This window comes from Euprymna scolopes, chromosome 24 (genome assembly GCF_053919585.1).
Source record: "Euprymna scolopes isolate OS-2025 chromosome 24, ASM5391958v1, whole genome shotgun sequence".
NCBI classification, from domain to species: domain Eukaryota; kingdom Metazoa; phylum Mollusca; class Cephalopoda; order Sepiida; family Sepiolidae; genus Euprymna; species Euprymna scolopes.
In genome coordinates, this window is record NC_136505.1 from 78,841,647 (window position 1) to 78,866,517 (window position 24,871).

A 24,871-nucleotide genomic window follows, 5' to 3' on the forward strand; every position below is an offset into this window, starting at 1 on the left:
AAAAAATAATTATGGAATTAGCTGAAAATATATTTGTTACAGTATAGGTTGTCAAATAACCAATTTGTGTGCAAGAAGTGTAATACAACAAATGAATGAGAACTCAGATGTGGAGAAATAATTGGATGGCAAAGCAATTGAAATTGTGTAGAAGTTTTGTTACCTTGGTGATATCATTGGAGCACAGGATGAAAGATATGCTAGTGATTACAAGAATTATGAGTGGATGACGTAAGTTTAAATAACTTATGTTATTACTAACAAGCGGAGTGTTATCACTGCTTAACAAGGAAAGACTATCAGGCATGTGTACACACTATGGTATTGTATAAAAGTGAAAACTGGTCAGGGATGGTTGAGGATACACATATAGCGAAAGGAAATGAAATTAATACAATAGTTGCATAATGTGAAACTTATTTTGATGATCTCAGAGATAGATTAAATTTGGACAGTATATGGAGTTGTGTGCAGAATAGGAAACTTTAAAGGTGAATGAATGAGAGTTTTGGGATTTGTAGAACAGTTGATGTAGCAGATTCAGTTCATAGGGAAAGACCAAGGAAAATATGGGAGCCATATAAAAATGGACTTGAGGGAAAGATGGACAAATATGAATCTGACCAAAGTTAGTTTGGAAGTGAATTTCTTAAAACAACCTGATGCATGTCAGCATGTTGTTGGTTTTATTTTATGGCATATCAACCTTTTTCAGATTATTTTGTGCCGAATCCAAATATTTTGGAGAAAAATATTTTAATATGATATATTTGTTGTTTTCAAGTCTGTTTCTATTTAACCCATAGTTAGGACCCTAACAGGTACTACCACTCCGGGTCAGAGTGGACCTGGGAGCAATGGCAAGTAAAGGGTGGCCCCACACTCCCCAAAGCCCACAAACTGGGGCCTCACCACTGGATATAGTTTAAGGTCATATCCAGGGCCAAATGTCAGCATGTAAAACTGATGCTGCATTGATGATGATGCTGATGATTTGCCACAAATAAAAGAATTGTATTTTGAAATTATACTACAGCAGACTACATGGTGCAACAAAATTTCTTAAATATTTGAACATGGTGATCTTGGTTGCAAGAAGAGTATGCATCATTTAGGGCAAAATATCTTTTTATTTCCTCTTCATTTCCTCAAAATTTCACAAAAAAATTCAAATAGGATTAAATATAAAAATCAAAAATATTCAAATCAGAATGAAATATAAAATTCAGAAAAATCATTCAAATGTAAAGTTTATTTTTCAACAACAACACGGACAAATATATCAGTAATAAAACATTTCTATATTCTGCTATGAAAGTTATTGAGCATTAATGTAGGAGACAAAAAATGACTGTTTATTGGTTGGTTGGTTGTTTTACGGCATATCAACCCTTTTCAGATTATTTAATGCCGAATCTGGTGATTTTGAAGAACGATTTTTTAATATAGTATATTTGTTTTTTAAGTCGTATTCTATTTAACCCATAGTTGGGACCCTAACAGGTGCTACCACTCCAGGTCAGAGTGGACCTGGGAGCAATAGCAATTAAAGGGTGGCCCCACACTCCCTAAGGCCTGCAAGCAAGGGCCTCACCATCGGATATAGTTTAAGGACCATGTTTATTGGATAAACAACAAAAAGGCATTACACATAAAATCCAAATGAAAATTTTATGTAAATATCATAGTCCTTGAAAATAAATAAAATGAGTGGTTATAAAACAACATATATTTGGAGTGGACTTATTAAACAACCTATAAATTCATACAAGTTAGAACACCAGAGAAAATGTGAATTATGTTGAAGGATTAAAACAGGATTAAACAGGAATTATAGAAAAGATTGTGATCCTTATATTAGACTAAAAAGAACAGTTCCATTTACAACTGAAAATATTATAAGTAAGGAACTTGTCTATCTAAAAGAAAAAGGCATTCTAAGAAAAATTCATCATTGCTAAATCCAACAGTTGACCTAAAGAAAAAAAGAAAGTCTATGCCAATTGTTCAACAAGTCTAAACAATTCTTTAGAAAACTATATTTGTTAGCAAACTTCAAAAGGTCAATTTGTAATTGTATCATTCTCATTTAATGAATTAACTGCTTAAATATAACATTCTAGGATTTATTTTCAACAGTAACATCTTAAAACCAGGGTTGCGGAGTCCGAGTTGGAGTTGGAAGGAGTTGGAGGTTTTAGTCGGAGTTGGATTTCTAAAAGTCAGAGTCGGAGTCTGGATTTTTTATCTGACTCCGACTGCTTAAGTCCAATAAATTTATTTTTTACGTGGTTTTCCCGTTTGGTTTTACCAGTTTTTTCTTTTTGTTTTATTACATTTTTACCCCAAACAAGGCACATTGCCACTTTGATGTGCTGGGCTACTATCAGGGACCTAAGTTGCAGGGGTACTATGTAGGGAGTTTAGCAGCAAGATGTCTGTTCACATTACACTTGAACTTCTGCATGTCAGTACAGTTGGGGAAGCAGAAGAGAATTCCAGAGTCTAGCGGTTCTGGGGAAGAAACTACTAGAGTATAAGGCTTTCTTACATCTAGAGACCTCTACTATGTAGGGGTGGAACTTCGCTGCTTGTTGGGTTTGTCGGGGGTATTTTCATCGAGATGGTACAAGGGCTTGTAGTTCGTCAGAACGTTTACCATTAAAATACTTGTAAAACTTGTTAAACATTTCATTGATGGGACAGGGGCTAAAGCTTAGATGACAGTTCAGGACCTATCAGGTTGGCGACTCTCATTTAAACCCTGTCCAGAAGTGGGACTAGTACCAGATACAGCAGCCCAAATGTGACAGCAGTATTCCATACATAGCCGAATGGTGGCTTTGTAGAGGAACATGATACTTTCAGGCGTAAGTAAATTTCTAGCACGGTAGAGAGAGGCCAGCTTCTTTGAAGCAGCCTTGGCAATGATCTCAATCTATTCCAACTCATGTTCCCTGTGAACCTTAAACCAAGGAGTTTGAAGGAAGTATCTTTAGCCATAGCTATTAGTGGTTGGTAAGTTTCATGTAATTATTAAAGGAAACAAGCTTTGTCTTGGCAGTGTTAAAAGTTACCATCCATTTTTGACCCCATTCTACTACAGACCGAAGGTCTTCTAGCATTTCTGCCATTACTTTAGATATGTACCCATTAGTTTTCCCTACGTGCCTACGATAGATTGTAGTGTCTTCAGCAAATATACCCATCTCAGAGACAATTTTATCAGATAAGTCATTTATGAATATCAGAAATAATAAAGGACCAAGGATCGATCCCTGATGTACACCCGCATTTATATCATATTGTTTGGACGTACACTCATTGAGAACAACTTGAATTCTTCTCTCCTTTAAAAAGGATTTAATTATGTTAAGTATTCGTCCAGTAATACCATAGAATTTTATTTTCATGAGAAGACTATCCTGCCATTACCTGTCAAAAGCCTTAGATATATTTAAGGCTACTGCCCTCCCTTCCTCTGCGATATCCAGTGCTTAGTATATACGTTCAGAGATTACAGTTAGAATATCTGCAGTAGAATGAGCTTGTTTAAATACATATTGAGTGTCAAACAGAAGTTTAGCAGCTGTAAACTGGTGGACTAGAGCTTGATTTATTAAGGATTCAAATATTTTAGTGAAAGGAGGGAGGAGACTAATTGGGTGAGAATTTAATGGGTCAGTTCTTTCGCCAGAATTTTTGTAAACTGGTACCACAGAAGCATTTTCCAGCAGTCAGGAAAGCAAGATTCGTTAAAACATTTGTTAAGAGTTTAGAGAGAGCTGGAGCAACCTCAGTGAAGCATTTTTTTTAATAGCACAGCCGGGATGAGATCAGGTCCACATGCTTTTGAGGTGTCTAGGTTTTTATGATATCATCTATTTAAGAAGGGGTGATATTAGATCATCTTGTGTGGTTTCTATCCGCCAAGAAAAATTAGGGAGGGGATCATTTGCTGGGTCCAAGGTAGAGTTTGAGGCAAACTGATGAGCAAGCATGTTAGCTTTCTCAGTTGCTGGGCAAACAGCCTCATGATTGTTGAATAGTGGGGGTATTGTTGATTGCCCATTATTTACTACACTATTATAGATTTTCCAGAAATCACGAGTTTCCAATTTCTGCACTTCAATCCGTTTCCTGGTGGTTTCAGTATATTCACTCTTCTTACTTCTTTCTTACAATTACTTCTAGCTTCTATAAACTTTTTTTCTGTTTGTACAGGACTTATGCCGGATAAATCTACGGTATGTAAGTAAAAGTAAACTATTGGAGAAAGTGGGGTTTGCTATAGAACTTCTGTGTCTGGTTTGAACATTTTTTTTTTGGATTAAGCTGTTATTTAATTTTATTTTGTAGTTTCAGACCAAAGGTGGGGTGCTAGGCAAAACGGATGTGCATAGCCACTACCATGCAGCACAAGTAGACCATCAGCCGGCTTCTCATCTACAGGAATGTGGCCTCGGGAATGCCCGCCAGTGAGAGTGCAGGGCCCCTTTCCATGCGCGACATTGCACTACAAACATCCCGATATTATACAACTGATGACAGAGCAGCCGCTCTTAGCGCTACAAAAGAGTTAGGGGTCCCATACTGTCAGTTGGAAACAACAACCAGCAACTGTCAAACCGGTACCTTCAAACCTGTCTGACAGCAGTCCAATCATGTTAGCATATAAGGTAAACAAGCACCCCCAAGATGCCCAGCTATAAGGGAAGGGAATGAAGCAAATGTGGAGGATGGCATTCATTGCCCTAGTCAGGGAACAAGGCTAAGCTCTGGACATCTCTAATAAGTCTCTGCAGCCGCACTTCTGCTCTTGGTTAATAGGCAAAGAAGGAGTATGGAAGCCGGGCGATAGGCTGAGGCTATCTACTCCTTAAGCAGGTTTGCAAACCGGTGATTTGATCAAGTCACCAGCTCTAGGGAAGTTGTCATCAAGGACTGAGGAGGCCCCCCTCTTCCGTTTGGTACCAAGATGTATGAAGTCTGTGGCACAGGTTTACAAATCAGAGTTTTCCTTCTAGATGGATGACCTAACAAGATCTACGGGTCCATCAGCACCAAAAGGGGTTTCCCTACACCTGGTTTCAAAGCCAGGTATTTCTATGCTCCCAAAGTGATAGTTTGGATTAGTAGAGTTAGTATCAAAGAATTAGTATCTGCTTTGAAGTTACACATCTCAGAATGGGATTAAAATTGGAAGATGTGGTTACATTTTGAAAGGAGGTATCTATGAGTATGGGGTGTAGATTTAAGGTTAATATTTACTAGGGTTAAGAAAAGATCAAATATGGTTTGTGGATTAGTGACTAATTGGAAATTACAAAATAAGGGCTTGGGTGAGTTTCGAAATGTTCTTTAAGTGTTAGTTTTCATGTAAAGATAATCACCAGTACTATCTACCATCTAAGTGAAAGAAAGATAGTTGCTAGTGAATATAGATCACTTATAATCTGGGCACAAACTGTGGCTAATAGGTATCTATTTTATAGATATTCTTTAGAGTATAAATATAGGTTAAGCTAATGCATGCCTTAGCAATAAAAATCTATAGATGTTTAATATTTATCGATTTTTAAAGGGTCAGTCTACTAAAGTTTAGGACTGGAAGCTAAACCCCCCTCCCAAGGTACGTGCAAAGTATGTGATTTTATATCAGCTTGGAGAGAAGAGCAATTGGTTTTTTGTCCAGTTGGAACAGGAGAGATGATATACTTACAAGAATACAGCATTAATATACAATATAGATATACAGGAATTTGAACAGACTGACAGGTGTCTTGGAGGAAAAGTATTATCACTTCAAAGCAGACATTTAGAAATAACATTTGTGCCAATTATTTTAGTAACATACATCAGTAACAATATACATGTGGCCAGTATAGGCCTTATATTTAAACATTACACTTAGTCATAGAATGAGAAATTATGATTTCCAAAAAGAGGGAAGCAATATAAGTAAATAAGAGCAGAAAAACAGGTTTGGTGAATAAGCAATAACTTAATTGCTTCCTAAGCAATGGTTTGCACAATTTAGCAGCTTTTGTATGGTTTTGCTTTTATTTTTGGAAATATATTTTGTACTGTAATACTTCTACTTCATCAAGATATTTTGGTCTATCGGATCACTGCAAATCCTGTCTGAACAGCTGTTTTTGTTTTGGTTGTAATGTCACACAGGATCAATGAAAATCCTGTCTTTGAATAAGATCACTGTGAATTACATTGGATAACAATCGGATTGTAATCTGATAGTTATCTAGTTCCTGAATCTACTAGAATTCGGCAATTGGATTAGTCCGGGATCGATTCAGAATTAAAATCTTACTCACCACCCAAAACACGGGCATAAATCAATAAGAAGCAACTCATGGAACTATAGCCCTTTATAGCTTATCCTTCCCTTTTTTTTTTTTCTTTTTACATAGGATTCACCACTTATCAAGGCCCGGAGTCCACTCGAGGATAAGGCTTAATGAATGTACAGAAGTCAATGGGACAATATTGTAGTAATCATAAGTAGTGGAAATTTGGTAAATTGGATTAAGGAGAACGGCTCATCAAGGATTTGTTTATGTTGAATATGACGAAATTGTAGTCAGCTAGAAAGCAGGCAAATGGCAGAGAGCTCCACAGGCGTACAGTTCTAAGAAAGAAGCTTTGTTCATGGAATCTACGTTTAGGTTTAGGCACACAAAAAGAATGAGGGAAGTTATTGATAGTGATTTCAGCTAGACGAGTGTTTTTTGTGAAAGTTTGACAAGGGGGGAGAAACCATAGATTAGAGCCTAGACAAGCATCTGCCATGAAAATAGTGATAAAGCAGAGACAGGCTCACAGTGTTGCAGAGAAGAGAAAAGAGCATCACCCACTAGGCTATTTTGAACTCTGTTCAAGGCAGATTAAGGTATATCTAGCAGCTCCTACCCAAATGTGGCAACAGTGCTCCATCTTTGGATGTATCTGTATTATATAGGTAGAGAATTGCATCAGCAGTGAGATATCTACCATTTTTCCGGTGACCTTGGCAACAGATTTGATGTACATGTTTCATCTCAGACGCTTGTCAAAACATGGAGCCTCGCCAAAACAAGAGCTATTCATTTCAATTGATGCCAGATGGGGATCAGAGCGTTGATGGTGTAAAGATAGAAGCTTGGTTTTAGATGCATTAAAATTAACCAGCCACTGCTTTCCCCATTGCACCACATGCTCAAGATCAGAGGAGAGAGACTCAGAGAGAACTTGGACATTTACAGCCTTTGATGTACTGCCATAGATGGTAGTGTCATCAACAAAAATGTCTATGAATGATCTTAGGATCTGATTTAGAAGATCATTGATGTTGATCAGGAAGAGAGTTGGGCACTGGATGGACTTCTGAGGGACTCCGGCATTAATACTGTGAGCTTCTTATTTCTGCCCATCAACCACTACTCTTATGAACCTATCAGATAGAAAAGATTTAATAACTGAGAAAACTTTCCAGCTATACTGTAGCTGGAGATCTTGTGAATTAGGCCTTTATGCCATACCCTATAAAAGGTCTTTGATATGTCAAGAGCAATTGCCCTAGAAAAAAAAACCTCCATCGAGAGATTCACTAATCCTATGAGATATAACTGTAAGCACATCTGCTGTAAATCTAGCAGAATGGAAACCATATTGCATGTTACTAAGAAGGTTATTTTTGCTGAGCTGGTTTACTACTTCTCCATTTAACATGGATTTCAGCAACTTACTCATGATGCACAGGAGACTTCTTGGTCTGTACTGAGAGGAAGATGCCTGATTACCTGAATTCTTAAATACAGGGTATATTGATGAGGTTTTCCGGAGTGTTAGGAAGCAATTCTCCTTAAGACCATGCTTAAACAGCCTTGTAAGCAGGGAAACTTGTTCTGGTTAAAGCTTTTTCAGCACTATAATTGGAATGTCATCAAGGCCAGTTGCTTTATTCGAATCAGGGTTTTTGATTAGTTTGGCAACATCACGCACAGATATTTGTATGTTGCATAGCATGTTTTCTCATATCGAAATAGGAAATACAGGGATTGACAGCCTTGGTCGCATAGGGTATAATTAGTTGCAAAGAGTTTGGCTTTGTTTGATGACTTCAGATCTATTGATGATGGCTGTGATTGAGCACATGCTTCTGTTCAGGATTCTGTTTGCTATTTGCCAAAACTGATGGGAACCAAGCTGCTGCTCAGCTACTTTGGACAACGAACTGAGCATACAACTCTCTCGCATTCTTTATTATTCTTTTACAGTGGTTGTTGGCAATCCTAGAATTAGCTTCAGTCTCAGTACAGCTTCCTGTTTTTCCTTTGATTCTCTTTCCATAAAGGCAATACTATCTTTTAAAAAATTTCTTCTCTGTATAATATGTCTTTACTCCCCTCTTCTGATAAAAAGAGTTTAGCTTCAAAGTGCCATGGCCAGAAGAGGTTTCCCTATGCCAAAATAGGGTAGTCCCTTTTGAACTGATAGCATAATAAAATTTAATTGTAAATTTTTTATCCTTTTTTATCTTAACTTATTCTATAAAATTAGTTCGTATTTTTAAATGTATTTAGAATGTATTTCTAACCACATTTCCAAACTCCCATTCTTATTTGAATTGATTTTAACTGGAGAGTTATACAATAAAATATGATAATCAAATTTTTTTAAGGAGGACTTGCATTAAAAAAAAAAAACTTTAAATCTATTTAAAATTTTCACCACCCCTTAATATGCCTTTAAAATAGATATTACAAAAAAAATAATTTATTTTATTGTATTATTTTATTCCATTTCTATGTTCCATGCTATCTACATGCTTGATATTCTATTTTCCCAGATTTTTCTTGCATGTCATCTTGTTTGTAATATATTAGTAATAGTTAGTAATATATGTAATATATTAGTAATAGTTAGCAATATATGTACAGACACAATAGAAGAAGTGGAAATACTCATCTCTTTTCTAACATTCATCATTATGCATTAAAAATCTAATTTTTGTTTCATGAAAACAATGAAATTAATTTTGTTTTTTAAATTCAATCAGAAATAATTTCTTTTAAATTAATGTTTAATGCCATCTACAAAAACTCTATAAAATGTTGATCCTAATGCATGAGTCAATGTTTATCACTTGTTAAAGACAATCTATCCGTACCATACAAAATGCAATATCTACAAAATATATTTAAATTATTTTCTTTTTAAATTAAAAAATACTATCTTATTGAATAGTTTAAGAAATTACTTAGCACAATATGAACATTTGAGTAGTTTGAGAGAATTAGGATGATTGTCTTTATCAATCTTTCACTGAATTACCATGCGTACATAGAAAAAAAGATAAACTTTGCAGGGCCATATCTTCTAAAGTAGGCTAGAAACCCTCACAACATTATTTTGAGAACTTAAGCAGTCATAGTAGATGCTATGAAAAAAATATGAAAATTGAAGAGGACATATTTTCTCTAGACTGACTGTAAGCTACATAGATAAAAATTGATGATTTGGGGGACATGCTTTTGGGTGAGAAAATTTTTTTTTTTTTTTTTTTTACATAGGCATCACCACATTATCAAGGCCAAGAGGCCACTCAAGGATAAGGGTTAAAGAGTGTACAGTAGAAATTGGACAATATAGTAATCATTAGTAATGAAAATTTGGTAAATTTGATAACTTATATGGAACGGCTCATCAAGAACTTATTTACGTTAGACTTGAAGACAACCATATTGTAGTCAGCCGGAAAGCAGGAAAACGGAAGACAATTCCACAGGCGTGCAGTTCTATGAAAGAAGCTTTGTTTATGGAATCTACGTTTAGGTTTAGGCACAGATACAGAGTGAGGGGAATTATTGATAGTGTTTACAGCTAGACGAGTGTTTCTTGTGAAAGTTTGGCAAGGGGGGACCATAGATTGAAGCTCAGTCGAACACTTTCCATGAAAATAACGATACATCAGAGACAAACTCGCAACAGCTCTTCTGTGAGACAGAGGTTGCAAGGAAGAGAAAAGGACATCTACGAGGCTACGAAGTCTATTTTGAACTCTATCAAGGCAGGACAAGTCCTTTCTAGCAGCTCCTGCCCAGATGTGGCAACAGTATTCCATGCTTGGACGTACCTGGTTCTTATATAGATAGAGAATAGCATCAGCAGTGAGATATCTACCGGATCGATAGAAAGATCCCACCATTTTTCCAGCAGCCTTGGCAACAGATTTGATGTACATGTTCCATTTAAGATCAGGAGTAATGGTCAAGCCAAGAAGCTTGTCAAAACTTGAGGCCTCCTGAAGACGAGAGCCATTCATTTCAATTGATGCCAGATGTGGATCAGAATGTTGATGATGTAAAGAGAGAAGCTTGGTTTTAGATGCATTAAAAGTAACCAGCCACTCCTTTCCCCATTGTACTACGTGCTCAAGATCAGAGGAGAGAGAATTGGAGAGAACTTGGTCGTTTACTGTCTTAGATGTGCTACCATAAATGGTAGTGTCATCAGCATAAATGTCTACAAATGATGTAAGGATGTGATTTGGAAGATCATTAATGTAGATCAGGAAAAGAGTTGGGCCCAGGATGGACCCCTGAGGAACACCGGCATTAATACTGTGAGCTTCTGATTTTTGCCCCTCAACTACTCAACTATGAACCTATCAGAAAGAAATGATTTAATAATTGAGAAGACATTACCAGCTATACCATAGCTAGAGATCTTATGAAGTAAACCTTTATGCCATACCCTATCAAAGGCCTTAGATATGTCAAGAGCAATTGCCCTAGAAAGGTTGCCTCCGTCGAGAGATTTGCTAATCCTATGAGATATAACTGTAAGCACATCTGCTGTAGATCTAGCAGAACGGAAACCATATAAAGTGTCACTAAGAAGGTTATTTTTGTTGAGATGGTTGATTACTTCTGTATTTAACACAGATTCCAACAACTTACTCATGACGCACAGGAGACTTATTGGCCTGTACTGAGAGGGGGATGAGTGATCACCTGAATTCTTAAATACAGGGCATACTGATGAGATTTTCCAGGGAGATGGGAAACTATTCTCCTTAAGACAACGTTTAAAGAGTTTTGTAAGTATGGGCGCTAGTTCAGGTTGAAGTTTTTTTGAGTACTATAATTGGAATACCGTCAGGGCCAGTTGCTTTACTGGAATCAAGGTTTTTGATTAGCTTGGCAACATCACATAGCATGTTTTCTGATACAGGAGGAAATATTGGGGGTTGGCGGCCTTGGTCGCAAAGGGTAGAATTAGCTGCAAAGTTCTTGACAAAGAGTTTGGCTTTGTCTGATGCTGACGAGATTACCTCAGGTCCATTGATAATAGTTGGGATGGAGCACACGCTTCTGTTCAGGATTCTGTTTGCTATTTGCCAAAACTGGTGGGAACCAAGCCGCTGCTCAGCTACTTTGGAGCTAACAGATTGAGCATACAACTCTCTTGCATTCTTTATTACTTTCTTACAATGATTGCTGGCAGTCCTGAAAGCGGCTTTAGTTTCCATACATCTATTACATTGAAAACAGTGGAAAAAGTGATTTCTGCGCGCAATGGCAGCAGAATATTCTGGAGAGAACCATAGCTGGCTGTTAGGTTTTTGCTGAAACCTTTTTGAGGGTATGAAACGGTCAATACCTACAATTAACCATTCCGTCAGGTCTAATACTATAGAGGACACATCCTTTTTAAACATGGAATGGAGAGGTAGATCAGTTATAAATGTACGGAAGCTATCCCAGTCAGCCTTAGTGTATCGATATACTGTACGATGGAGAGGTACGTCTGGGGACTTATTACATTTCATTTTTATCTTAATTGATACAACAGAGTGGTCGGAAGATCCAAGAGGAGACAGACAGAAACTGAACATAGTTCAGGGCAAGTTGTGAGAAAAAGGTCTAGTAGGCTCGCATACTGGCTATCATTGTCGGGCACACGGGTGGGTTCCTGAACAATCTGAGTGAGGTCATAGGCAATGGAGAAATCATGACAGAATCTCCCCTCATCATCCGTCTTGTTTGAGTGGGTCAACCATTCGACGTTGTGAACATTGAAGTCTCCACATACGTGAATGTTAGCTGAAGGATAAGCAGATAGGACTTGGTCAATTTTCTCAGATATGCTTTTAAAGACAGTAACTCCGCTGTTGTGGGGGCGATAGAGAGTAAATATAAATGCAGTAGTGTGAGCTAAAGCAACCCGGAAGCACATATAGGGTAAGTTAGGATCTTCCCTGGAGATGTCCCTACCACATGGAAAGCTATCTTTAATATAGGTACATATTCCATGCCCATGGCGATCTTGGGGGTCAGATTTAGAAGTTAAGTTAGAGTATCCTTTAATTGCGAACTCTTCTAGGGAAATAGCCTGTCCAATGCCAGTTTCACTTAAAAATAAAAGGTCTGGTTTAGTCTCCTGTAATTGGGTTTCAACCTCTGGAAGGTTAGAATGTAGACCCCTGATGTTGGAGAAGGAGACATGGTAGTAGGGGTCTACGTTGGAAGTTGGAGAACCGGGTTTAATCGTGTAATTTTTCTTGAAACTTGTCATGATGAAATTTTGGAATTTGTGGACTAAGTTGTCAGATTTACTTAGAGCAGGACAGAGAGGGGAAACTAAGAGAGAGAAAAAAAAACGAAGAATTTTTTTTATTATTTGTAGCTAATGAATAGGTAAAGCCATAACAATTACCCACTAGTATGGCATCAAGAGGCCCCACCAGAAGCTACCAGGTATAGGGTTAAAATTAAATATTCGGATTCTACAGTCCCTAAATGCCCTTCCTACCAAATTTTAGAAATATTGAATATGTGGAAGCATTTTCTTTTTAATTTTATAAAACATTGAAATTTTGTGACGTTTTGTGGCATAAATTTAGAAGCAAAATATGCAAATTTTATACACACACCCTAAAATCCGAATGGTAAGGTTTAGGACCAAATAATTTGGTACATTTTCCTAACTCATGAAGGGGAATATTTGTGCCAAATTTCAGGTAATTCGGTGTAGGTGGATGCAGATTCCAACTTTTTGCTGGTGTTTTGACATGGCATGACCGTTCCCTGTATAATATGCGTATATACTCCTCTCTTCTGATGAGAAGCGTTTGGCTTCACATGCCATGGTCTAAATAGGTTTCCCTATCCCAAAATATTGTAGTCCCTTTTGAACTGACAGCATAGTATAATTTAATTGTAAATTTTTTATCCTTTTAACTTATTCTATAAAATTAGTTTATATTTTTAAATGTATTTATAACCACATTTCCAAACTTGCATTCTTATCTAAATTGACTGATGAGTCTACTCCCATGTTATACATTAAAATACGATAATCAAATTTTGTAAGGGGGACTTGCATTAAAAAAAATGCTTTAATCTATTTAAAAATTTTAACCATCCCTTAATCTGCCTTTAAAATAGATATTACTAAAAACTTGATTTATTTTATTGTATTATTTTATTCCATTTCTATATTCCATGCTATTTACACGCTTGAAACTATTTTCCCAGATTTTTCTCGCATGATATTTGTTTGTAATATATTAGTAATAGTTAACAATATATGTATATACACAATAGAAAAGTTGAAAATACTCATCTCTTTTCTAGTATTCATCCGCTTTGGTAAATGAGTTTGTATGTTTTAAATTATTAATACAGAAATCAAAAATTATTCAATTAAATAAAAGAGAGAAGTATCAAAATCAAAGCACACATTTGGCTCTTAAGACTCTCTCCCTCCTCCCTCTCCCTCTCCCTCCGCTCTCAAATAAATGCTAATCTTTACACCTCAATTCATTCCATTAGCTAGACCAACGTAGGGCGCTTGAAGAACACCAAGTTAAGTGTATCTATCTGTGTATGTAGATTTGGTCCCACTATTTCTTTTGTATTCTTTGCTTTATATTCCCTTATATATTCAAGTAATTATTATTAATATTGTATTCATTATATTTTAAAACAAATTAGTTGCTAGAGCAGATTGGTTTCCTCACAGTACTTGAAAGATACAAATTTTCGTAAATGTAAGAGGGGAATCTATTTCTTATCCTACGTTATTTATGTAGAATAGAGAAAAACTTTAAAGTAAGATACTCACTATCTTGCTTCATGCGGGAGCGCAAAAATATTTAGTGTAGAAACCATGCACATGGTTAACCCTCTCAGTGTGATAGACCCGTAGATCTTGTCATATCATCCATCTTAGAGAAAGAAAACTGATAAGAAAACTGGCGGAGAGAAGCCTCTTCAGTCATGGTTGACAACCTTCCTTGAGCTGGTAACTCGAACAAATTCCTGGTTTGCAAACCTAAATGCTTAAGGAGTAGATAGGCTCTGCCTATCGCCGGCTTTCAGACTTTTTCTTTGTCTATTAGCCAAACTTGAGGTATAATACCAGGAACTCACCAGAGCCACTTTATGCTTGGCCTTGTTTTCTGACTAGGACATTGATCACTGTTCCTCTATTCCCTATTTTAAATTTCACTCTTTCTCTCAGAAACTGAGAAAGTTGGTTTGCTTACATGCTACTTGTGCTCACATGACTTATTTGGGCCGGTCTTGTCTGAGAGGTTAAGAGTAACTGATTGACAGTTTGTCTGGGTGCTATTTCCGACTGACAGTACAGGTGCCCTAACTCTTTGGTAATGTTTAAACTGACTGCTCTGTCATCAGTTGTATAATATCAGGATAGTTGTAGTGCCATGTCGCACATAGAAAGAGACCCTGCTGCTATATCTGGTGGGTTTTCATATAAGACCACAACTTCTAAACAAGACTCGGCTAATGGGCTACTGTGTGTATACTTGGTGTCAAACAGGCCCACTTTTCTCAACACTCTTCCCCTTACCTGACATTAAACAAAAACGTAATGAAATGACAACCCAAACAAATATCACGATAAACCAGACAACCACCCAAACAAAACCAATTTGCCTCCGCCTTTGAGGCTCGCTTTCACAAATATCCATGGGGTTAGAGGTAATATAGATGATGTAGAGTCTTACTTTTTAGTAAACTCCTCAGATATCTTAGTATTAAGTGAAACAAACTTACACTGTTCAACCCCTCTAACTACTTTAACATAACAGGATACCTCCCTCTTTGCTGTAAGGACTCGGATAGATATATGCACGGGCTTGGAAATCTATATTCATAGCACCCTCCCTTAAATTAGAGAGAAAAATTCAGAATCGGATGACCAGGCTTTTATGTGCTTTCAACTAACATTTTATCACTGTGTTAGTTACTTATATTTTCTCTACTGTTTTACCCCAAGTCAGGATTGTACCTTAATCTGTCTGATAGTATAGATGCAGCACTCTCCTCGGATAGTAACGCCCAAATACATGCGTTTCGTGGCTTTAATGTCCACCATAAAAATTGGCTTGGTTTCTCAGGTTACACAGATGCAGCTGGATGCTCTACTAATAGCTTCTCTATAGCCCATTCCCTCACATAGACAGTAATGTTTCCAATTCGCCTACCAGATCGTGAACCTCAGCAGGCTTCACTTCTAGACCTATTCCTCACCACAGGACCTGAAGATTGTGTGACTAATGCCCACAGTTTACTTGGAAACGCAGACCACCTAGTGGTATCAGTTGACATCTATATATATAAAAGCGAAAATGTATGTATGTATCTTTGGATGTCTGCTAAAAACTTTCGACAGACACAATGAAAATTCAAAAACTTGGTATCACATCGAAGCTCCATCCTTTGCTCAAAAAATATTGAAAAATTGGCCAAAAACGTTAACTTTTTCACCCCGAAATCGACAATTTTCGACAGGGGGGGTCAACAAAAACGGTCCTCTCCTGACAATGACCGATTCTACGCATGCGTCAGATGACGTGACCTGATTTACTTTAAATAGTTGAAAAACCGAACAAATTTCATGTAAGTCGCGTTAGCTCAGTTGGTTAAGGCCTTGGTTCATTATTGAAACGTTTTGGGTTCGAATCGTGGTGTGAGATGTTCTTTTTTTTTTTTTTTTCCAGATTTTTTAATTTTAAATAATAAACCAGTGTTATTTAAGCCATTTTTCACGTAACGTTCGTTTTTCCGCTTTTTTTTTTTTTTTTTTTTTTTTTTTTTTTTACTTAGCTTATTCTTAGCAACACCCAAAAACACTCGGGTACCCACCAATTTTTTAAATTTTAATATTGAAACAGGCTTATTTAAGCCATTTTTCACGTGTTCGTTTTTCTGTTTTCATCATTCGTTTGCCTTACGTTAGTTTTTTTTGTGTTTTTTTCCCCGCTTAAGTGTTAATGTTATTTTCTTTTTTACTTCGATTATAACATACAAACCTACATTGTCGTCGTAACGTTCGACGACTTCCGGCCGCGCCCCTGTCAATTCAAACATCTTTCACTAACTCATTCTGGCTGGCCGATTTTATTTTCAAACTTTGCCTCAGGGCTTCAGGTTCGATCCTACACCGGGGTTCTTTTTTATTTAACACCACACACACCTACAAACACCCGGGCAGCACCAGGTACCCTCGCTAGTCACATTTACATCCCAACCTCAAGGTGAGAAACCATTGCCCAAAACAACAAGGTACTACCACAGGGCTTACTGAGAAACCATTAGAGAACTCATCTGAGATGCCCCATGAGTCGATATCTTCTCGCTTCCTGCTGAACAGTGTGTTAATGAGAAAACTGAATGGTGCAAATCTGGCATTGAAGCCCATGTTCCCACACGGAAGTATTATAGCAAGCCCCACTCACCCCTATTGTTCACTACAGATTGTGCAGCTGCCATTGCACAAAGACACCATGCATTCTGACGGTTTGTACATCATAAGTTGAATACAAATAGGCAAAAATTTGTAAATGCTAGAAATCATTGTAAGAGAGAAATAGCGAGAGCCAAAAGAAAGCATATTGAAATAATCAGGGAACACATAGAATTGCAACAGATAAGAATTCGTGATTTCTGAAAAATCTATAATACTGTAGTGAATAAAGGATAATCAGTAATTCCCTCACTAAGCAACAACCAGAAGTTTGCACGCATGGCAATGGAGTAGGTGGAACTGCTTGCCCGGCAATTCGCCTCCAACTCCACCTTAGAGCCAACAAACAACTCCCTCCCAAATTTCCCTATGCGGACTGAAGCCACATCAGATGATGTAAAAATCCCCCCTTCTCATGTTCGCAATATCATAAAAAACAAACACCTCAAAGGTCTGATCTCATCCTGCTATAGTAATTAAGAAATGTTCAGCTGAGCTAGTCCCTATACTTTCCAAGCTCTACAATAAATGCCTTGCTGAATCTTGCTTCCCTAATAGCTGGAAGATGGCCTCTGTTGTACCAGTGTACAGGAATTCTGGTGAAAAAACATACCCTTTCAATTATCGCCCCATTAGTCTCCTCCCACTCTTTGCTAAAATCTTTGAGACCTTAATTAATCAAGCACTAGTTCACCACCTCGCAAAAGCAAATCTTCTCTCTGACAAACTGTATGGATTCAGGCAATGACATTCTACTGCAGATATTTTAACAGTCATCATTGAATGCATTTACCATGTACCGGATAAGGCGGGCAAAGCCAGGGTTGTAGCCCTTGACATATGCAAGGCCTTTGAGAAAGCCTGACACAAAGGGCTGCTAATGAAAATTAAATTGTACGTTATAACTGGATGTATACTAAATATAATTAGATCCATCTTAGACAATAGAAGCATACAGGTTTTCATTGATGGATGTACATCAAAGCAGCATAAGATTAATGTGGAAGTGCCTCAGGAGTCGATCTTTGGACCATTATTATTTCTGATATAAAATATAAACAACCTCCTGATAACATTGTGTTCAAGATGGGTATATTTGCTGATGATACAATGCTCTATAACATGCATGGAGGACGAATGGATGTACATAAATCTAAGACAATGGCAGAATCGTTAGAAAATTATGAAATGGGGCCGCATATGGATAGTAACATTTAATGCTAGTAAAACTAAGTTGCTCTCCTTTAATAATTACAAGACGCCTCTTCAACCGCTTATATCGATGACAAATAATACCCTACCTGAGAATTCTACCTTCAAATTCCTCGACCTAATATTTGCAGGCAATATAAACTAGAACAAATACATAGAGGACATTGCAAAGACTGCTGTAAAGAAGGTGGGTTCCCTATATCGAGCGAAAAGACTATTCACACCTGAGAGTATCCTGTACCTCTACAATGCCACCCATGCATGGAGTCTTGTTGTCACATGATAAGTCCAAAAAAAAGTAGTCAATCTAATCGGTCCCACTTAATCAACTAAGCTCCAGCCCGTCTCATCACCGCAATGTTGCATCTCTGTACCTGTTTTACAAATTTTTTAATGGAATGTGTTCTGATGAAATTGTTGCACTCGTACCTCCTCGCCATTCATATCCCCGACAAACCCGCTTAGCAATAAGATTTCACCCCTTCACTGTTGAGGTCCCTAGATGCCAGAAAGCTTTCTATTCTAACAGTTTCTCCCCTCAAACAGCTACACTTTAGAATTCCTTTCTTGCTACCTGCTTCCCTGGTCGTATTGATATGTGGAAGTTAAAATGTTACATAAACCAACATCTTGTTAATCTCTCCACATCATGGTCAGTAGACTTTAACATCCAAGTGGTGATACTCCTTGTTAGAGGTAGACATGAATAAAAAAATAAATAAAGCTGGTATTGTGCATACGTGAATATATTTATCAAACAAGTGAATGTTAAACGTCAAAAATGATATACATGAAAAGTAATTATAAAATGCTTGCTGAATAGATGTGGGAGTCTGTTATATGGATCTGCAGAATAGATTTCCACATAGGAGTAAAGGAGTCGGAGTCGAAGTCAGAGTCCAAGGAATTCAAGGAGTCGGAGTTGGACTTTTCCATCCGACTCCACAACCCTGCTTAAAACTGTAACCCTGATGACAAGATCTTACAAAAGATTTATTGAGTAATAAAATGTTGAATCGTTATTCTGTTCTTATTGTGTAATATTCTTATTTTAGCATGTCTTTTATTTTGGGGTCATACCTAAACAGAAGAAAACAACAAAAGCAATTGGCAAGAGGTTTAGACATTGAAACTAACAATACATCTTTTGATAGGCATTTTTGTAATCTTTGACTTGCCTCTTTTTTCTGTAAGTGACAAGCTTAGTTTCTGCAGCCAATTTTGAAAAAAGATTTTTTTTTTTTTAAATATTTTTCTAGTGCATGTTTTTGGCAAAACAAAAGCTTCAACTAGAATTTCTTATAATAAGCTTCTCTTTCAGTTACTTTATTAACAGATTCTCAAACATAAGGAGTCATGAAATTTACCTGATGAGCACCAAGAGTGATTCCAACTGCCAAATCATGGGCACCAACAATTTCTACTAAACGTGCATACATTGTGTTCGTTAAACCAAGACCTCCTGAAGAACAAAATAGAAAATTAGAATATATGTACATTATAAAAAGAGGGTTAGAACAGCAATTCTCTGCATTGGCCCAATTAACATGAAACAACTCATTAGGGAAACCTAAAAGCTCCATTCAAAAGTTTTAGTAATTTCCTAATAGTTCATTACATGCAAAGAAATGAATATTGTCATTTCATTAAATAAAGAAAAATGAGAGAAGTATTGCCATCCAATAATCAGGTCAAAAAGTGAGAAAAGAGGAGAGGTAATGTTCTGAGTCATACCTTTTACATGAGTGGGGGAAAAAAACAATGGTTGATCACTGTATTTTCACATGATCTGGTATTGTACACATTAGAAAAAATTTTTAAACAAAGTTATTACAATTTTAATGAAATTTTAATTAACTTTCATGATATTTTATAGACTTTGGGATAGTTTATAGCTTGAATAAAATATTGATTAATGATGAAAACCATGTAAACAAAAAAAAATTAAATTAAAAAACTGATAAGTATGTAAATAAATAAGTGTTGCATAAGCAGATCCCAAGAGTTAGGATAAACAATAAATTTGGCCAGAAAATGTGACCAAAGGTCATGTGTGAGATCTTTATGATGTTAAAAAAGTGGGTCACAAGTTTATGCTAGGCCCCGGAGATGACATCAAAGTGAGGTCAAATTATAGGATGCAAATCCCTGGTCAGCGAGCGACCACATTGTTGGAAACAATGCAAATCGGAATGTCGTCGTCATCTGGCCAATTTAATAATTGCAACATGGTTACTGTTGATGTTTAATGAACATGCATCGAGATGTCTACAGAAAAAAAGGAAAGAAAAAAAAACACTCCATATAAAAAAAAGTATTTACAAAAGAATTAAGAAAAAGGGTAATATGTAACTAGTTGAAAAAAGGAAAAAATGTGAGAAAAGAAAAAAGAAAAGAAACACACAGTCACAACATAAAAGAAAGAAAAGGAAAGGAATACTAAGGTTTACACAGTGCAAATGTACCATTATTATGAAAATTGTTGCCAAATTGTTTCAATGTTTGTTCTGGTAACCTGTCAATCAAATTATTTTTATTGCCAAAAGCAAAACTTGAATGCTCTTTTTGCTTAAACTAAAAAAAAAAAAAAAAAGTTCCGAACTTGTTATGAAATTGTATTGTTCTTTTTTCAAGTTTTCAACTTTCGTGTTTTGAAAAAACAAAAAAAAAAACAATTAAAATTGAATTTCTTCTTTTCTGAAGTTTACAGCTTTCTGTTTTTTTTTGTGTTTTTTGAAAAAAAAAATTTTACAGAAAAATGTTCTGAGAATTGAAAAGTAAAGAAAAAAGAAAAAGTGATTCATGAACATGCAATTGTGCACAATAGACTAAGAGACATTATTTTATTGATAACTATTGTTTACTATTGTGTAACAATGACATGCATTTTTTTTTCTCTTTTGTAAAATCAACTGTATTGTCTTGAGATGTTGCATTCCATGATGGGGTAGGTGTGTGTAGAATGAAAAAAATATATAATATTTTTTTTTTAATAAGAAGGGGGAGGATAAGCAAATCCCCGGGAGTGAGGTTAAATAATAAATTTGTCCAGAAAATGTGACCAAAGGTCACATGTGGGATCTTTGTGTGGTCAAGTGACGGCAAACAAAAAAATGGGTCACAAGTTTATGCAATGCCCAGGAGATGACGCCAAAGCAGGTCAACTATAGAGCGCAAATCTCTGGTCAGCGAGTGACCATATTGTTGGAAAGAATGCAGATCAGAATGTTATTGTCATCTGGCTAAATTTATTGTTTAAGCTCGCTCTCAAGGATCTGTATATGCAACATAAGGAGACATAAAAAAATGCTGTTTGTGCCTGTCTCTTTTTCTAGCATTATTTTGCATCATTGAAAATAAGCATCAATTTTAAAGTTTGTTATGATGAGATCAAAAGGTATTTATAAAAAGCTAAAAAGAAATATAGTACTATATAAAAAAATGCAAGAAGGCTAAATGATAATTTTTACTAAAGACCAAGAGAGCAACAATGTAATTAGCTAATGTATATAGATAAGTATCTAAGGATAAGCAACAGTGTTTAGCCCAAACTTTTCTTTATAAAACAGTGTGACCAGATATATTATGAGATTCCTTTTTCATTATGTGAATAACGTAATGAAAAATTCCCTAATTCAATGGAGAGGAGGCTGAATAAGATATCGATTAGGCAGATCAAATTTGATTTAAATCTTGTCAAGAATCCAACTGACACTTTTTTTACAATGTAATAAAACCTTAACTACGTCAATGTTTTCAATTGCTTTGAAGTGTTTTGCACTCATGAACAGATCCATGGATGAAAAAAAACCCAGTTCAAAATGAGATAAAACAGTTCATTTTGAGATGATGCATTAGGCAAGACAGATATTCATAGTCCTTCTCCAGCAAAACAAAAGGAGAGGTTATATGTTCATAGCATGACTGTATACTTTTTCTTATATTAAATTTAAGCATGCAAGAGTTCTCATTAAAAAAAAAATGTAAATCTAAAAATTCTACACAAAAAACTTTTATAAAAAAAAAACTAATGACTTTATTTTTACAATGATACAGAAGTGAAAAAAAGCTTTTTATTAAAAAGAAAAGTAGTTTCAAATGGAACTAATTTCTTTGAATAAAAAACATTTTAGGGTGTTGTTATTCTGTCAAATTTGTGTAGCGGGGTGTATAACAGGGCGACAGTTCATATGTATAATAAGAGCTTGATATAGAGAGCCGTAGACAGTTCTTTTAACAGGGGGGAGATTCATTATTTACAAGAGAGGATTCAGTTCCACTTTTGAGGAGGGGGAAAGATAGTTAACACTTTGGAAGGGTGTTTCATACAAAGTTCATTTTACAAGACAAATCACAAAAACACATTACCTTTTCGGTTGAAAGATGACAAAGACTTACAAATTACATGATGATAATTCCAGTTGGATGAGATGATGATCGGGAATTCGATCTCCTTGCAGAATTACATTGTCTTGTCACTCTTTCTTTCGTTTCAGAAAGAGGCTTAGCTATCTCTCCTCCTCTGGCTGTTCTGAACTCCTCCTGAACGACTTTGACTGAACTGACTGATTTCGAACCCTCTTAATTGAATATATTGAATCTTTCTTTATGATGCCAAAACGTGCTCAGACCATGTGAGTCCCTCACGTGGATTCTACATATTACATGTCTCTACACACCTTTGCAACACAAAGAAAATTTCTCAATTGATTGTCTATTAATCCTAACTGACTTATGTTTTTATAATTATTTCTACTATAATGGCAATTCACTAAATTCCTGGGATCGTATTTAAATAGCAATATGTATTTACTTTTAAATTTTGATTACTGGGTTCAATTCTAGCCTTTTCCTTTAATATTTTATTATTTTCAAACTTATTTATGTTGTTCCTCTAATTACTGTGCCCTTCTATATATAATAAAGCTATTAGAATTTCACAATTGTGCCAACTACTCACCAAAATCCATAGGCACTTGTAATCCAAAAGCTCCCATCTCTTTAAGGCCTTGCATGGTTTCATCATCAACTTTTTCAAGCTGATCATTTTTAGTTGCATCATTCACTTCCTATGAAATATATAATTATAAAAAATATTTGTAAAAATACTTTAAAAATAAATGATGATTAACTATCAGAAAGTCATCCAACATTATGAAATTGTACCAAAGATGTTTGCACTGTATTGTTCTACCTACAAAAAAAGCTTGGAGTTTAGTGATAGTCAATATCACATAACTGACATCAGTGTAAAAAGCTTTGGTTTAATTCATATGCTTTAGTTTTCTTATTTTGTTTTCCATGGAGATAGGGCATCCTACCGAATGCCAGACATTCACCCACAATTTCAGTCACTTCAACAGAGAGATCTTTTTAAGATTCTAACCGTTCCTTGTTTGTATTTCTCTTGGATTTGATTCATCGGGTATATTCAACATGTAGTTTTTGAAATTCTTTCTCATGAGTTCAGGTGTTCCCATAATTACTGGAATGATGGAGACATCATAAGATTCCAGTTCCTTTCCATTTCAGCTAGTTACACTGAATAGACACTTGACAGATCAGGGCATTCAAAAGAGGAGGACAGAGTAAATTTCAAAAGAGGAAGATATTGTAGAGTGATAAGATCGTTTATGACAAGAACGATCGAAGTCTGAACAGGACTATAAATAGGATTTCTTTGTATTTGATACTTGTTATATAAGATCAAGAATAAAAGCACACATAGTTTTGTAGTGATACTGGCAATTCAGTATGCATAATAAACATAAAAGTAGAAAAGATAATTCTCTCAGAAGAATGTTCATGACTAGCCACTAACAAGAGTAATCTTATACCTCATAGCAATGGTGTCACCAATAATATTTCAATTGTCTTTCAAGGATTCTAACTTTGTTTATACATGGCTTTGATATTTTGTTGCCGATGCAAAAACTAAAAAGTTAAAAGGAAATGGAAGGAGAAAATTAAATGACAGATTTATTTTTGGCTACAATTGGATGTGAGGTCATAAAGAAGGTATTTACGATAGTCTATCCAACAAACCTGGAAGACCTCAGATCATAAGAAATATGAGACTGAGACTAAGAAAAGGTTGATCATAGCAGAAATAAAGTTCATGAAAATGATAAACCAATCATAAAATATCTACACCATCTATGAAATGTGAGAAGATATTGTGAATTTGAAAAACTCCAAGAAGAGCAGATGATTGAAAAGAACATGAATACAAAAAATAAAATGATGAACATTTGTAAAGGCTTGTATGGAATTGCTTTTAAAAGAAGCATTTTCAAGCATTATGCAAATTCAACAAGAAAAATATTGTAACTCTTTAGTTGTAGAAAACGAAAACCAAAAATAAAAAACATCAATTTGATGTTGCTGATTTTTGTAGTTTATTATAATAGAAAAGAGCTTGTATATAATTTGCTCAAAAGAGTTTTACAAGAAGCTTGACTAGCCACTAACAAGGTTAACCTCACAACTATGGCGTCACCAAAAGCATTTACATTATCTCTCAAAGATTCAATCTTTGTTGATACATGGCTTCAATATTTTGTTGCCAGCACAAGAACTAAAAACTTAAAAGATGAGGAAGTAAGAGGAGAAAATTAAGTAATGGAAAATCCTCTTTGTATCAATTGAGATCATGTTGATCAATGGAAAAAATTCCTGATGTAAAAGATAGGTAAGTAATCAGGAATGTGTAGTTTTGCTTACTTTTGAACAAGAACAAGATGTGATTGATGAAAAGAAACAGGAACTTAAAACTATGAAAGTTCATGAAGTATATGAATGTGTGCCTCTGACATAGGGCAAAAATGTATATCAACAAGATGGGTAATAACAGAAAAATTTGTGAATGACAAAAAAATAA

At 35.7% G+C, this 24,871-nt stretch overlaps 1 protein-coding gene across 3 annotated transcripts in view; it reads right to left on the reverse strand.

The window, feature by feature from the left end:
- The window catches only part of LOC145246786 (very long-chain specific acyl-CoA dehydrogenase, mitochondrial-like), a 296,798-nt gene extending 273,731 nt beyond the window's left edge, over positions 1-23,067 (reverse strand). For all 3 annotated transcript variants that reach the window (XR_013863168.1, XM_080108581.1, XM_080108582.1), the window contains exons 1-2: positions 22,952-23,067; positions 19,359-19,453 (exon numbers count right to left, since the gene is read on the reverse strand). Coding sequence is in view for 2 of the 3 variants with exons in the window: in XM_080108581.1 (XP_079964707.1) it covers positions 19,359-19,453; positions 22,952-23,006 (150 nt within the window). In the remaining variant the exon portion in view is untranslated. The remainder of the gene's footprint in view (positions 1-19,358; positions 19,454-22,951) is intronic.
- Positions 23,068-24,871: the final 1,804 nt, after the last annotated feature.